The sequence below is a fragment of the Muscardinus avellanarius genome, assembly GCF_963383645.1.
Source record: "Muscardinus avellanarius genome assembly, chromosome: 2".
In the NCBI taxonomy this organism is placed as follows: domain Eukaryota; kingdom Metazoa; phylum Chordata; class Mammalia; order Rodentia; family Gliridae; genus Muscardinus; species Muscardinus avellanarius.
This window is the reverse complement of record NC_137787.1, coordinates 70,477,209-70,493,463: the sequence shown is the minus strand read 5'-3', so window position 1 is coordinate 70,493,463 and position 16,255 is coordinate 70,477,209. Positions and strand designations below refer to the sequence as shown.

Sequence of the window (16,255 nt, the reverse complement as noted above, 5' to 3'; positions counted from 1 at the left end):
TCTTACCCTGCATCTGAGCCATTTCCACAGAGTAAGGGGTCTTTTTGTCCATCCAAAACATAAAAATGACCTGTTAATACAAAGAATAGCTTACTTCATTTCATATTAATACTCTTCACATTAATAAAAACAGTCTGGTTGTTTATTATTTCAACATTTTCATCATGTGTGCAAAGGTGGCTTCACATGCACAATTTAACCCATCTTCAGCTGCACTCACTCAGTGATAATAAGGTTAACATATGTGGCAATACTTCTTACTGTCATCTCCAATGTATTCCTTCCAATTAAACGTGGTTGTTGTTACATTAACAAATGTGCCATTTGAATCTATTGTGCCATTCAAGTAGGAAGTGGTGTTGGTTTCAAAAGCAGAATCACTTGGGGGCCATTGCAAACATTTATTCCGCAGGTTGCCCATGAACAGCTGCAGTCCTATTAGAGCAAAGACGCTCAGACAGAACACAGTCAGGATCATGACGTCCGAGAGCTTCTTCACTGACTGGATCAGGGCCCCCACGATGGTCTTTAAACCTGAGAAGAAAGAACCATGCGTCAACTGAGGAAGAGTGCCATAAACCATGATTTCTTCTTAATAGCTGCACACAATTTATTTCCCCCATGGAAAAATTGCTTGGCCATATACACAACAAAGCTGTATGGATAGCCTGATGATGTGGAAACTAGATGAAGAGCAGACTTTATATATGAACAGTGTGCTTTCTGGAGGTTCAGAATGAAAGTTTAAGAATCTAGGCAGGAAGTTTTGTTTGTATGATTGTGTGGGCTGCCACAAACAGGTAAAAGACAAAGTTGCAGTTGTTTTTTCTTTCAGAGTTTGTGTTTTATGAAGCTGGCTGTTTCACTCCAAAACATTCTTTACACTAGCATCCAAGGAGCAGTGATTTAGAGGAGAAAAGAATCTAAGATATAAAAATCTCATGCCATACACATACTGTTCTATACAGTCTTTTCTCCCTTACAAAAGATCTATTCTTGAAATAGATCTACATTGAATGGTAAAATAGAAATTAGTAAAGCCATGGCAGCAAAGCTTTATCAAAATGCAGAGAGAAAACTTTACATCATGTGCAAGAGAACGAAAAAGAGACAAAGGGTGCTCAAAATCAATGTTTTTTAATAGATGTCTCATGCAATTTTTTTGTTAAACTCAAAGGTTGACTTTATAAATAAACATGAAATTTCTAAAATTTTAGGAACAGAACAGACACTGAAAAATTATTTGGCATCCTTCAGTGTGACCCATGGAAGCATTGAGCAACAAGGCTAATTGTGCAAGTGTAATTTCAGCCTCAATATTATTGTATGTTTAAAGTCAGCCTCGGTGTTTAACCTGGCTCTCACCTGGAATCACTGAAATCGTTTTCAGTGCTCGGAGAACTCTGAATGTTCTCAACGCTGAGACATTGCCCAGGTCCACAAACTCTGTCACATATCTGTAATAGGGGAGTTCACACACAAACACAATAACACGCAAGAAAAGTTGGAGATAAAAGGGGCCTACCACCTTACACCAGTTTCTTCTTACCTGGAATTACAGAAATAGTTTTCAGAGCTCGCAAGACTCTGAAAGTTCGAAGGGCTGAAACATTGCCTAGGCTTACAAATTCTGTTACATACCTGTAGAATTAAATCAGAGTTACTGATAGTTTGGGAAAAATTCATACTCAATAAAGAACTAATGCTGGATTTGGCATGTAGAGCCCCCTGAGTAAGACAAATGGGATTTTTACAGACCTCAGGGCACAATATACTGCAAGTTTCCTTTTAAGGAAAGGAAAAATTGTTTCTTTATTTCTTTGTAATTCTCACTAATATGAACACTTTTGTTTGTAAAAAGACTCAAAGTGCAGTTGTTAATATCAAATTGTAGTCAATGAATAACTTCACTGATTAAAATGATGGGGCATGAAAGTAATTTCATTCATTGCTCATTCATGAGATATATTTACCTTGCAATATATATTCCAAGCTGCATTTTCAAAATATAGGAGCCATATAGTTTACTTAATTAACAAGAAAACTTGGCATGGAGAATACAACCTGGATTTTTCTGCAACTATTTTTTTCTTTGAAGTGGTCAAATTTAAAAAGTTACTCACGCCATCACAATGACACTGAAATCCAGCCAGTTCCAAGGATCACGAAGGAATGTAAAATCTTCTAAGCAAAACCCTCTTGCCAAGATTTTTATAAATGACTCAAAAGTATAGATCCCAGTGAATGTGTACCTAGGAAAAGCATCCAAGCTCAAATTAACAATTTAATTTGAGCTGTTAAAATACATGTTTTCAAGTATTTGGAAAGTCCTTTTTTCATGTGTGTGCTTTTCTAATTCATCAAAATTAAGCTCATTATTTCTACTTGCTAAAGAATCTATTAATTTAATTATTTCTGTGTGTGTGTGTGTGTGTGTGTGTGTGTGTGTGTGTGTGTGTGTTATACTGGAGGTTGAACCCAGAGGCAGTCTACTTCCAAGCTACACCCCCAGCCCTATTCTCTATTTTATATTTTTATTTTGAAACAGGGTCTTACTAAGTTGCTGAAGCTGTCCTTGAACCTACCATCTTTCTGTTTCAGATTTATATGCCCTGGGATATAACTCTAGGGCAACACAGGTTGGGTCCACTTGTAATAAAATGCTTTCATCAGAATTCTTATTGATTAGACTCTTTTAGCATCATTTTACGTGTGTATGTGAGAGAGGGGGGGAAGGAGAGGGAGAGGGAGAGGGAGAGGGAGAGGGAGAGAGAGAGAGAGAGAGAGAGAGAGAGAGAGAGAGAGAGAGAGAGAGAGAGAGAGAGACAGACTAGGAATTGAGCAGCCCAGGGGCATTTTATTTCTGAGCTACACCTCCCAGCCTTATTTTATTTTGAAACAGTGTCTCCCTAGGTTAACGAATCCTACTACTTGCTGAGGCTGTCCCAAGACCTGCAACCCTCCTGCCTCAGCTTCCTAAGTACAGGAATCACAAGCATATGCCACTACACCAGACCAGACTTTACATGTTTTATATAGAAAAATACATTTCATTCTTTATCATTAAGAAGCAGAAATAGAGTTATAAAATGTCCCCTTCTATCTTTCTCTCTGCCTATATGTATATGGTAGATATATATGTATAAATATATATTCACAAGAAATGTTTCAACTCTCTAGTGTTTCATGTGTGTGTTTACATAACATACTTCACAAAGAAAATTCTGGAATCTAACCTTGCATTAGCCACTATTTATATAAAATTCATGAGGCTAAATCATTTAATCTGCTTGAATTCAGATTTCAATATGCAAAATGATGACTTTTCTCTTTTCTGTCTAACATAGCTCATTTTTCCTTTGCATGTTGACAATATAAGTTAATTTTGTTTCTGTTTCTTCCAAAAATAATTGAGGGTACATGTTTTTAGACATTGTGTCCTTTAAAAGTACAATTTAATTCCAGAGCACTTCACTCAAACTACAAAGTTTTTATTTACTCTTATTAAAATTCATTATATCTTCCAGTCTAACATTATTTTATATGTGAAGAATGTTAACCTAGGTATTTGTGAAATGCTTTCTGCAAAATGTTCTCTGATAAGAGGGAACAAATAAATCAGAGGAAAATGTATGCAGGAATCTTCATATCTAGTTTTGTCCGTACATTTCCCTTTGATTTTCCCCCCCAGTAACTGAGTTGATTTCAGGAGCAATAAGTATAATTTCTATCTCTACTTATTAAGAGACTGGTGACTATCAGGAAGAGAAGTATTTGACAATCCCAGGTTAATTGTGTCTTAGTTCAGATGTTTGTGTACTACATGTAATTACCATGATATTTCGGTTTAGAGAGAATTACTGTTTTAAAAGGACCTAAAGAGCTAGGCATGTTGGTCTGTGCTGTAATCCCAGTACTTTGGAGGCTGAGACAGGAGGATTGCAGGTTTGAATCTGGTTAAAAGCAATTTAGTGAGACCCCGAGCAGCTTTTAAGACCCTGTTTCAAAATTAAAAATAAAATAGGGCTGGAGGTGCATCTCAGAGGTACAATGACCCTGGGTTCCATACCCAGCTAATACCAACAAACCATGAAATGGACTTAAAGACACCTCAGTTAAGACTCCATTTCTATTTTTGTTTTGAGAAAAGTAAGAAAATCTGTGGGGACATCTGGAGTGAGTGTATAGTATAATAGCTGTTTAAGGAAAAGAGTTTTAGAGCTTAACATCTGGAATGAGGTTTACACAGTACAGGTAGTCACAGTACTTATTAACAGACTAGATTGGACAGATAAATTGCCGGGTGTGGTGGCGCACGCTTGTAATCCCCGCGCTTGGGAGGTGGAGACAGGAGGATCGCGCAGGTTAGAAGTCAGCCACCCTGGCTTAAAATCCCATGTTTCCAAATAAAAATAATATAAAAAATAGGTCTGGGAGTGTAGCCCAGTGGTAGAAGGGTTTCCAGGAACCCCAGTACCACCAAATATATATATCCTATATATGTGGGAGAAACCCCTTGCCTCACAGGAGAACCTATATATGAGCTGGGTGTGATGGCACACCCTTGTAATCCCAGCATTTGGGAGGCTGAGAAGGGAGGATCTCGGTTCGCAAACAGCCTCAGCTACTTAGTGAGGCCCTTCGCAACTCAGTGAGACCCTGTTTCAAAATAAAAAATAAAAAATAGGGCTGGGGTATAGCTCAGAGGTAGAATGCCCCTCAGTTCCATACCTAGTACCACAAAAAAAATTCTCTCTATATATACACATAATTAAAACATCTTAAATGGCTATTACTTAATATAATATAATAATTATAATTATAACAATAAAAATGTCTGATATAATAGTATAGACTAAATACCTAAATCTGTTTAACCAGAATATAGCAACAATTTCAATATGTTAAAATAATCACTTCATTAAAAGACTCAAGTGATTGCTGAATTATTCTTAACAATGATTTTTGTAAAATGTTTAACAATGATTGAGCTTTAACTTTTAGCCTAAATGGTTGGTTTAGTTTTCTAGCATGAACATGCTAATTAATAACCCCTCTTAAACAGATACTATAATAAATTGTTGGATTAACTCCTTCCTCACAGGAGAACCCCCAACTTCTCCTCTCATCTTCTTATATATTTTGAAAATAACTTTTGCTGAGACAGAAGTGTTTATAGCCTGACTTCGAAAAGTGGAAGAAACTGGCCGGGCGTGGTGGCACATGCTTGTGACCCCAGGGCTTGGAGGCTGAGAGAGGAGGATTGCACAGGTTCAAAGCCAGCCTCGGATACTTAGTGAGGCTCTCAGCAACTTAGTGAGAGCCTGTTTCAAAAACAAAAAAATAAATAGGTCTGGGAGTATAGCCCCGAGGTAGAAAGCCTCTGGGTTCCACCCCCAGTACCACCATCAAAAAAAAAAAAAAAAAAAAGGAAACTGTAAATCAAATCTTAACCACTAGGAGGTTGCTAGAGCATTTGTGTATGTCTTTCTAGTTCCAAGAAGATATTCCTACTTACTCAACATTCTTTGTCCAGTCTGGAGGGTTACTCAAGGTCATAAATACACAGTTGGTCAAAATAGTGCACATGATAAGCATGCTGAATAAAGTGGATAATGGTTAAGGAATACATGTAAGTGTTCACGGCCATTTAAAAATGATTCAACATACCATACACAAAGAATTTACTAATACAAGTTAACTGAAATTAATCTTACTTATTTTTACTAAAACAATCATATCAAAGCCTGTCATATATTTTGGTTTACTCTTTTAAAATTTTATAACCTGTACTCAGAAAACTGAATTATCTGAAGCAAGTGGAAATTAGTTTGCATTCTATTTTGTTGTGTGAAATTGCATACCAGGAGAACTCACCATTATTTTAGTTTATAATATGACACAAATGGAAAAATTGCACTTCAGATGTAATTTAAAATCTCCACAGACTCAAAAAAAGGTCAATGGATGCAATATTCCAAACCCTGAGAATATATGGCCCATATACTCAAAGATCACATTGAGAATTCTACTGTAAATAAATACTTTGGGTAGTGTTGCAACTCATTCCTTTATATTTTACAACATACTAAAGGGAGATACAGTTTTGTGCTAGCAAGGCAATATTATTTGCTAACTTATTAAAAAATTACTTTTCTAACTTTATCAGAAAACCCAACAGGCTGTCTAGCTATCCTCCTGTATCTAGTCCATATCACACCAATCTAGGTGAGAACTACTCTAAAACTCTGCTACAAGTTAGATATAGTCATTTCTCTTGGCATTTCAATACAGACTTCACTGCAAGAAAGTTTATGACTACTGTGAAATAAGTATTATATTTTAAAATATACTTTCCAATATCAACCCATAGAATAAAATTATTCGAATGTACTTCAAAAGGCCATTAGTCCCATTTGCATTTTTCTCTACATTAACTTGGTTTTAATTTGCCTATATAAAATATCTCTTCTTAAACATTGCCTCAGATCACCTTTCTATTTTATCATGTTTTTTTTTTCTTTTCTTTTTTTTTTTTGTGGTACTGGGGATAAAACCCAGGGGCATTCTACCTCTTAGCTACACCTCCAGCCCAATTTTTAAATTTTATTTTGAAATAGGGTCTCACTGAGTTGCAAAGGGCCTCACTAATTAGTAGCTGAGGCTATCCATGAACCTGTATCCTCTTGTCTCAGCCTCCCAAATGGTGAGAATTACAAGCATGTGCCACCATGCCCCACTATTTTATCATTTCTTAAAGGTTAACTGAAATCAATACCTATTCCTTCCCTTTACATAAACTTTTGACTATCTTTATAAATCTCTTTTTTCTCCCTGGGGATTAAACACAGGGTCTTTTGTATGTTAGGCAAGGACTCTACCGCTGAGCTATACTCTCAATCAGGTACTTAGGCACATAGCAGAAGTTTAATTAATATTTACTGAAGAAAGAAGGAACAAAAGAAAGAAGAGGAGATAGATTCAGGTGCTGAAGATACAGATCCTATTAAGGCACAAAAGTTTGAACATTTAGTAATACAGATAATAACACTAACCACAACAAACTTTCTTTAGCAATGGTTATACATAATTTAATTAAACATGAAGGAGACTTGTTCTTGTTTCTACTATATAATATAGTTAATTTACACATTCACTATCCTGGTTTCATATTTACTTAAATAATCATAATAATTATCTTATAGTAATCTCATTATAAATAACATAAAGCTGATGGCAATAAGTCAACCACACCAACATTACACATAATCTTAAAGGAATTTTATCAATATTTAAAAATAAGAATCATATTTACTTTAACATTAATTGTTAGAAATAGCATTTTGACAATTTACATAAAAAGGATATGAGTGTACCAAAATCTTAATAGCAATTTTCCTAACAGGATTTAATGGAGTTAAAATATACAAGGCAGAGGTGGCACTGAATCGGAAAATTGCCTTCCCTTTATTCAATACTATAAATGTCTGAAAAAGAAAATATGAGAAAAATTACTAAATTAGACATTTGGCTTATTTAAAGAGTTAGACACATCAATAACTTTTTACTTGATTTATTCAAACTAGTTTATTTAAACTAGTTAGAATATTATAGACACATTAAGTGTGTACTATGACCATGTCAGGTGTTTCTTCCCTAAATTGAAATATAATTTACTATTATTTAATCTGTCTCTAAGGCTCGGGCTTGCTGATAAAAACTGATAAACCTACACATTTTTTTTTTACCAAATTATACTGTAGCTTTACAGATTTCAATTCTATTTAAAGCTTGCCATCTGTCTCCAGTTTTGGAAATTTTTCAGATTATTCTGTACACTTTGCTATTAAAATGATCTTTTATAAGTATTTTAATTGGATCAAGTCTTTTTTTTTTTTTTTTTTTTTTTTTGCGGGTCTGGGGATGGAACCCAGAGGCATTTGACCTCTGAGTTACACCCCCTGCCCTATTTTTTATTCTTTATTTTGAAACAGGATCTCAGTGAGTTGCAGAGGGCCTCACTAAGTAGTTGAGGCTGTCTGCGAACTGCGATCCTCCAGTCTCAGCCTCCAAAATGCTAGAATGACAAGCGTATACCACCACGCCCGGTGGATCAAGTCTTTTAATTCAAAATTTTATGATGGCTGGCCTTCTATTGTCTCTATCTTCTCTTCATTTGGAAGGTTCAGGTAGGTTGAAATACCTGGTTTTGTTGATTCTGTAAATCAGAAAGGATCAGTTTTTCACCTATTGCTGAGAAGAAACCCATACATTAAAAATGAGCCTGAGACACATCACTTCAAAGGGTATTCTACAGCTAAAACTCTGTCACCTGAAACCGGCAATCATCCTCTCAGCATTTAAACTACTTTGCCCACTGATCACTACCAACTAGGGCCGTCTTTTCGTTTCTAAAACTAGAGCCATCCCTGCTCTATTCAATTTAATCCTCTTGTCAGTTCCACTCACAACCTGTAACTCTCTCTCTGACTCTGAATAAGAGTGTCGTAGAATCTTATAGAAAGGTGGCACCAGGGAGGTCATCTAATGCAAAGTCCCTGCCATTTCAGGAACTGACTTCAGGACAGACTCAACAATAGTGTTTCGCCTACAAAGATTCACTCGCACATCAGACGTTCTTACAGCAGCCTGCACACTAGAATGGCCTAGAGAAATTTATTTATTTTTATTATTTATTTATTTATTTTAGGTGGTACTGGGATTCCTGGAAGCCCTTCTAACTCTGGGCTACACTCCCAGACCTATTTTATACGTTTTTATTTTTGGAAACAGGGTCTCTTAAGCCAGTGTGGCTGACTACGAACCTGTGCGATCCTCCTGTCTCCGCCTCCCAAGCGCGGGGATTACAAGCGTGCGCCACCAGCCCGGCATAGAGCAATGTATGTATGTATGTATGTATGTATGTATGTATGTATGTATGTATGTATTTATTATTTATTTATGTTTTGTGCTGAGAGTTGAACCCAGGGACATTTTTTCCCCAAGCTACACTCTCAGTTCTTTTTTATTTTTTTGTTTTTGAAACAGGATTTCACTAAATTGCTGAGGGCCTAGCTAATTTGCTAAGGTTGGCCGTGATCCTGCAATCCTGTTGTGGGATTACACGACATTATTGCACCTAACTCTGGAGCAATTTTTAAATTGCTGATAAATATTTAAGTCTTGGCTAAGACCAATTGGATGAAAAATTTTGGAGTAGGGGCACAGATGAGTATTTTAAATATTTTCCTTGGGTTATCCTAACATGCACTCAGGATTGGTAATCCTCTGGGGATGTTTGAACCTCCTCCCTTGCATCTTTCCAGATAAACCACACTACTTTCTGACCACTCCCTAATTGTTTCCCTTACCACTAATCTTATATTAATTTGCATTCTTTTACATGTTGCTCATAGCCATACTTGAGTAGCAATTTCCACATAGTCTCCATTTGAGGGAAGACTGGGTAGATGTATGTATAAACCACTGGGCACAGAGCTCTTAATATACTTCTTTTCATTTTCCCCACCATGTTAACCAGAGTGGTTTTCAAATAAACGCTTGTTTTAATTAAGTATGGATTTACCTTTGAGATGTAATTTACTTTTATGACATCTACTATATATATTGATTTAGTTAATATGATTTGACCTTTTAGCTAAGGGCTACATCCCATATACTCATGTTCACTGACAACATGCTCTGTTTAAATAGATAAGCAGAAAAGTTTATATTGTGAGCATAAAGACAGAGAACACAAAATTTCTGTTCATTGCTCTTTTCTCTTTAAGACCATGGAGCCAAACATTATTTAACTATTTTCAATAAACTGTACTCTATAAATTCTATGCAGAGGGCAAATAAGCTAACCTTTACAAAAAGCAGGATTATCTGCAAGCGACAATGGGACTTGGAAATATTTTCCTTGAAGTACACAGGGATATTCACAGGATTCACAGGGCTATTTAATATTACAGTCAAATAATAAGGATTGATTTAGACATTCAGTGACAGCAATAACATTAAAAGTTCAGAATAATTTAAGGCACACTAACTCGTGCTTTTTAAAAACAACTTTTCTGAAAGAGCAATTTCTACTTGCAACAATAAGATGGAATTTTATTTTGAAACATTTCCAAAAACAAAATGAGTAGGAATTAGATGTCACTTTAAAAATGGAACTCTGCTTCTTCTGAAAAATTAGCCCGTATAGTACTAGTGGAATTAGGCAGATGTGCCAAGAGCATCTTCATTGAATTTATAAGTTCTATAAGCATGCAGACCTTAAGAACACAATCGCGGTTGATCTCTGAAGATCAAGACCCAACAAAAAGAAAATCTTGAGTTATGAAAAATGAGGAATAAGCCGGGCGTGGTGGCGCACACTTGTAATCCCCGCGCTTGGAAGGCAGAGACAGGAGGATCGCGCAGGTTCAGAGCCAGCCGCGCTGACTTAAGAGACCCAGTTTCCAAATAAAAAGTTAAAAAATAGGTCTGGGAGTGTAGCCTGTGGGAGTGTATCCTAGAGGTAGAAGGGCTTCCAGGAACCCCAGTACCACCAAAAAAAAAAAAAAAAAAAAGAGGAATAAAATGCTAACATTCTACATAATGAAAGAATTACAAGAAAGACATTTCAACTCTGGGACTTTAATGTTATTGAGTCATACACTTAAGCTGGAAATTACTTGAGGAAATGACAAATGATTTGGTGGCAGATAAGTAGTGCTAACTCTAAAGTCAGCTTTACAAGTAATATTAAGTAATGGTGTGCCTTTAGAAGAAGTCAGTACATGCTGCTGTTGACATTATAAGTGCCGTAGCTGGAAGTATGCTATACAAGTTATTTTCTACTCTGGATTGCTCTTTGCTTTTTTCCTCCCAGGTAAATGCACATCTTAGGATTTCTACTTTGCTACTTTGGAGCAAGAATAGCTTCATCTTTGAATGAGTTGGAAAATATCAATCATAGAAATAAAAAAACCAATAAAACCAAATCTTTAAAACAATTTTTGTACTGTATAAAGTACTGTATATAGTTCCACTCAGTGGTTAAAAGCTCTGGTTCTGGTTTGGGACTGTCTAGATTTATACTCATGCAGTGTGAGCCTGTGAGTCAATCTACCTTTCTCAGTTTACTTCTTTATCTGTAAACTAACAATGGTAACTGGTTCACTGAATATTAAGTGAGCTAAAGCAATCAAGTAGTATCTGACACATTGTGAACACAGTAAATGTCAGCTATTATTGTTATTATTATCATCACTATTTTTAATCTATTACCCAGATCAAGTTAAACCCCATTAAAACATGTTGTGATGTTACCCACCAGGTTAAATTAAGTGCAAATATTTATCTCTAATGAATGGTGGCAAACAGTCCCTCTAAACTTTACACTTTTTAAAACCCTTTTACTTGCACTATTTTATAATTAACATAGATTTATGTTGTCCTTTAAAGTTTTAGGACTTCTCCCATTAGCTCCTTCTCTGAATTATAAATGGCTGTATTCTTTACTAGCACCTCGACCTTCATCTTTATGGACACTTCATAAACGAAAGCAGTGAAGCTGACAGAGAAGAGGCTGACCAGAGACTCCCAGGATGGCTCACAGGCTCTGTGCACCAATCTCAGTCCAAGCTGCTTCCCACCTGACCTTGACAGCACACAGAGAGCGATTCTGTTTCCTAGTGGCAGACTCACATTAACCAAACCTGAAACCTGAATGAGATGGATTACTTTCACATGGACTAAATCATTATGATGCCATAACCAGTACATTCTCTCCTTTCAGCAAAGAAGCAAATGGTTCCTTGCTGAACATACAGTAAAAAAACAGGCTTACTTAACCCAATGATGCAGAATGCTTATGTCTCCTGTTAGGTAGTAGAGGGTGTCCCTCCCATAATGAGGCGGCTTTGCCATGGGGAAGAAAATGCTTCCAGTGCTACTACAAAAATCTGTCTGCCTTTGGGAATGTGTAACCCTGTTATTCTCCTTTGTCCCCATACTCATAACAAACTATTCAACCCTCTCTTCTTAACTCGCAAATACTTCTAATCATGTCAGAAGAAAAAATGACCCTATCTTTTGAACATATGTTTGCAAATACATACTTTAAATAGTTTTCAGAGGAGAATTTTTTTCAGTGTTTTGGTGGGGGGTGTCTCAGCAGCATTTACAATAGTAGCAACTAAATTAAAACAATTTTTTTAGCAACTCTGGAGTAAAGTATTCAAATAGAATCTTTTTAGAAGTGGATGAAAATGTGTTTAATATAACTTGTTGTGAATTAGTTAAAAAGGAAAAAAAAAAGAATGAATCTGTTTAACTGCTTCAATTTGTTCCTGTGACTTTAAATAAGATATTTTAAAGCTTTCTACTTAAAGGTGGGGCCCCTGTACTGGTCGGATGGGTATTACCTGATGGTTTATAAGAAATTTAAGATCCCTGGCTTGACCCTAGGCATGCAGAAACTATTTTAATAAGCTCCTCAGGTGATGTGCAAGTACTAGTAAGTTGAGAACCTATCTTTCAGAGCAAAAAACTAGTCCCATATCGAAATGGTTAAATGTCATTTCCATTAGCCAACATTTATCTTGCAACTTTAAGGGTATGCTGGTTGAAGATAGCAAACTTCAATCATGATTTTAAAAGGGTATGCCTTGACTCATAAAGGTGTTCCATATCTTCTTTAGTCTATAAACCATCAACTCATATTGATATTAATTTATCTTTAGTTTCTATACTGAATTGTTTTATGTCTGTGAAGGTAAACTATAAATCACGGTTACAAGATGACACAACACCCAATTAGAAGGCATAGAATCTCCATTCATTTTTTAATATTTCCTATAAAACATCACCCAGATGGTTTAACTACAGAAACAGGTTAATTCTGACAGAACTATCAGATTGTTTAAGAATAAGGATACAGTCATAACTGTTGCTTTAAATAATGTAGAGATGAAGAAAACGTGAAACTTTTTTGTTTTGTTTGGAGTTTTTTTTCCATTTAGCCTTATTTTCCCCCTTTAGGGTAACATTCTAGCCATTTGGAAGTGTTCAAGAATCTACTAGACTTTCACAATCTCAATAAGGTTAAAAGAAGCTCCAAATTATGCTCCAGCTAAGGGATGGAAAACAGGAATGCATGTATGGGTGAACCTGCCTCTTCATGTACTATCTGTGTGTAGGAGGCTGCTAAAGAGTATTTAGTTTATACCAGAACACAAATTATTGTGAAGAAATCTCAAGCCAAATAAAACCCCCAAAATAAGAAGCACAACATCTTCCCATATAATTGGTTTCTTTCTGTTTTTTAATTTTTTTTGGCAGAGCTACTATTTGTTTGTCTGTGGCATTCTTAAATATGATAACAATAGCAGATATTCAGCTTGTTTCTGTCAATTTAAAGTTTTATTATCTATCTTAAGTGTTATGAAATCAGAGAAATTATTTATATTTCTCCCTTGTTCTCATAATTCTTCATTTATAATAAATATTTCTACTTTACTATGCATAAAAGCAAATGGCAATAAATATTAAAATCTTTCATAAGATAAAAATTATGATGTTGCATGAATATAAAAGTCAGAAAAGCATATTCAAGTCAAATGTTTAAAGACTTATAGGTGGTACAAAGTCACCACTCACTTTCTTATTGATATAGTAGGGATCCAGGTCCTCCAGGGGCTCTGACACCATCTCTGGAGGAATGTCTCCATAAATAAATGGAAGGTTCTTGCCAGCTTCCAAGTCACTATTTGGCTTTGGTTTGTTCTCATCATCATTGTCTTGTTCTTTTTTGGGCTTCTTGGCTTTCTCTTCTGCAGCACGCTTTTCGATAGCAGCAAGAGATTCTCTTGTAAAAAGGCGGAAGCTTTCAGGTCCTGGGGGTACCAGCAGTGCCTGTGCCATCTTTTCATCCTGCACATTTAATTACGTTTAGCTTCTTGCATAAGAATTCCCTATGGAAAATAAAATGCACGAGAGTTAGGAAAGAGAGTAATCGAGAAGGAATCCACTGGAATGTCCTTTGTTTAAAAACAAATACTAAAGTACCTTGAAAGATTATATGGCACATAATAAATATATAAAAGGTTATGTGTTAATTAAAAATAAAATGTTAAAAAAAAGAAAAGCCTGAGCCAGAATGTAGTATGGTATACTTTTGGTAACTGAGTCACACCAGTAATTTTTTGTCAATAAATTTGCCTAATGGCACATTTCCAACTCCAACACCACTTCCTTTTCCATAACTTACTAACAGTTCAAATAAAGAAGTATTGATAAACAAACTACTTCCAATAATGCAATGATGGTGATACATGACTGACTCTAAATCTTAGGATAGGAAAGAAATGTTTGCCTAAGCTAACCATTCTGCAGGTTGTCAGCACTGTTGACTATAGTACAGAAAATATCTGATCAATGGCAGTGACAAGACAGCTCCTGCCTTCTGGAAAATATGCTCATCTTTGGCTAGTACTTCCTTTCTTTTTATTAAGCCAAACTTTTTTTCTTTTGCATTTTCACTTTGGATCTTTTTGAGACATCTTTAGAGGCAATGTAGAATGTGTTTATTTCATTTTCCAGTTTGCTGCCCTTCAACTATTCCAAGGAAATCTTAATATTCTCCCTGAGTCTTCCTGTTGGGGTCATAGTTCAAAAAATGGAGGATGGGGTGTTCTAAACCTGGGCTCTGCTACTATTAGGAGATATGTGAGCTTGGGAACATAACTCCTCATTGCTTCAGTCTTCCTCTATGAAATGGGAATTACAGGAAAACTGACCTCCTAGGATTATAAGGAGTAACTCAGTTAACTCATGTTGTGTCTAGAATGGTCTGTGGAATTAATAAGAACTCTATTAAAGTCAACTGTCATAATCAAATTATCTTCTATTAAGCCAGTCAGTTTCCTTCTATATGGCTTCAAGCATCTTCATAATTCTGATGTGCTGGAATCACAACTGACCCTGGAGATCAGGAAACAGTGCCAACTTGGAGTCCAGGGGCGCATCCACCCTTGCTTGTGCCCTGCTTGGGGAGGAAAGGAGAGAATGCAGACAGGTAGACGGCCCTGCATACTCCCAGGGAAGGAGGGGAATCTCTGTCTGCAACAATTGTGACAGGACTGTCAAAATTATGGGAAATCAGAAGTATGAATGTTGAAACATAAGCATCAGTTGTTTTATTTTTGCATTATGGCAAAAATCACATTTAAAAATCAAGATAGAGAATGGAAACAATGACAACAACAAAATATGACAGGTATATCAATCATCTAGTGGGAGGACTCACAATTATGGCATCAAAATAATCATTAAAGTCAGTGTGACATTTTCTCTATCCCCAACCAATTCTCTTCAGCCCATGCATTATTTCTAGTCTCCATTGTAGTTTATCCCTAAGCTGCCTTCTAATTCTTGGCAGTTCAAAGTGTGAGTATACTGAGCTCACAGAAAATAAGAAACACTGGGTTCTTTAGTAATTAATATATATATATATATATATATATATATATATATATATAGTATGTTACTATATGTTTTCTGAGTTTATGTCTGAATTACTAGTTCTGTAATGTGTTCCAATGACAAAAATGTTTTTATTATTAGGTATATATATTTTTTTGCCTTACTAAGGATTGAATTCTGAGACATTTCTACCTCAGAGCTATGCCCCTAGCCTCTTTTTATTCTCTCTCTCTTTTTTAATTCGAAACAGAGTCTCACTAAGTTGCAGAGGGCCTCACAAGTAGCTGAAGCTGGCTGCAAACCTGCAGTCCTTCTGTCTCAGTCTTCCAAGTACTAGGATTGCAACCATGCACCATCATGGCTGGCTTAGGTATGTTTTTGAATAAGTATTCATAATGTGGCATCATCATATTATAGTATCAAGCCTATCAAAAGTTATATCATATTTCCTACTAATTTTATAAAATTTTATAAATTTGAATTTTTTTGGGGGGAGACTATTTTTCCTTTATCAAGTAGCACATGAATTTAAAAATCTGAGAACAATTCTGTTTTACTCAAAAATAAATTAATACTTTATTGCATACTTTCTAAATTCATAGCAGGTAGCACAAAAATGAATTATTTATAGCCATCTGCCTTGGGTCAATTTTGATGGGCACATGGTCCATCAACTCTAGGTTATGTAGTTTTGAGTGTAGAGCAATTTTGAGCATTTTCTGCAAACCTTGAACACCCAGAGATGTGCAATCCACCTGTCTCTCATTTTCTGTCACGA

At 35.8% G+C, this 16,255-nt stretch overlaps 1 protein-coding gene across 1 annotated transcript in view; it reads right to left on the bottom strand.

Moving 5' to 3' along the window:
- The window catches only part of LOC308258341 (sodium channel protein type 3 subunit alpha-like), a gene marked incomplete at both ends in the record, with an annotated part of 90,442 nt that extends 76,525 nt beyond the window's left edge, over nt 1–13,917 (bottom strand). Inside the window, 8 exon segments of the mRNA XM_080688847.1 lie at nt 7–70; nt 262–534; nt 1,366–1,457; nt 2,124–2,252; nt 5,519–5,599; nt 7,356–7,366; nt 7,368–7,487; nt 13,654–13,917. Coding sequence (XP_080544973.1) covers nt 7–70; nt 262–534; nt 1,366–1,457; nt 2,124–2,252; nt 5,519–5,599; nt 7,356–7,366; nt 7,368–7,487; nt 13,654–13,917 — 1,034 coding nt within the window.
- Between the last annotated feature and the right edge of the window lie 2,338 nt (nt 13,918–16,255).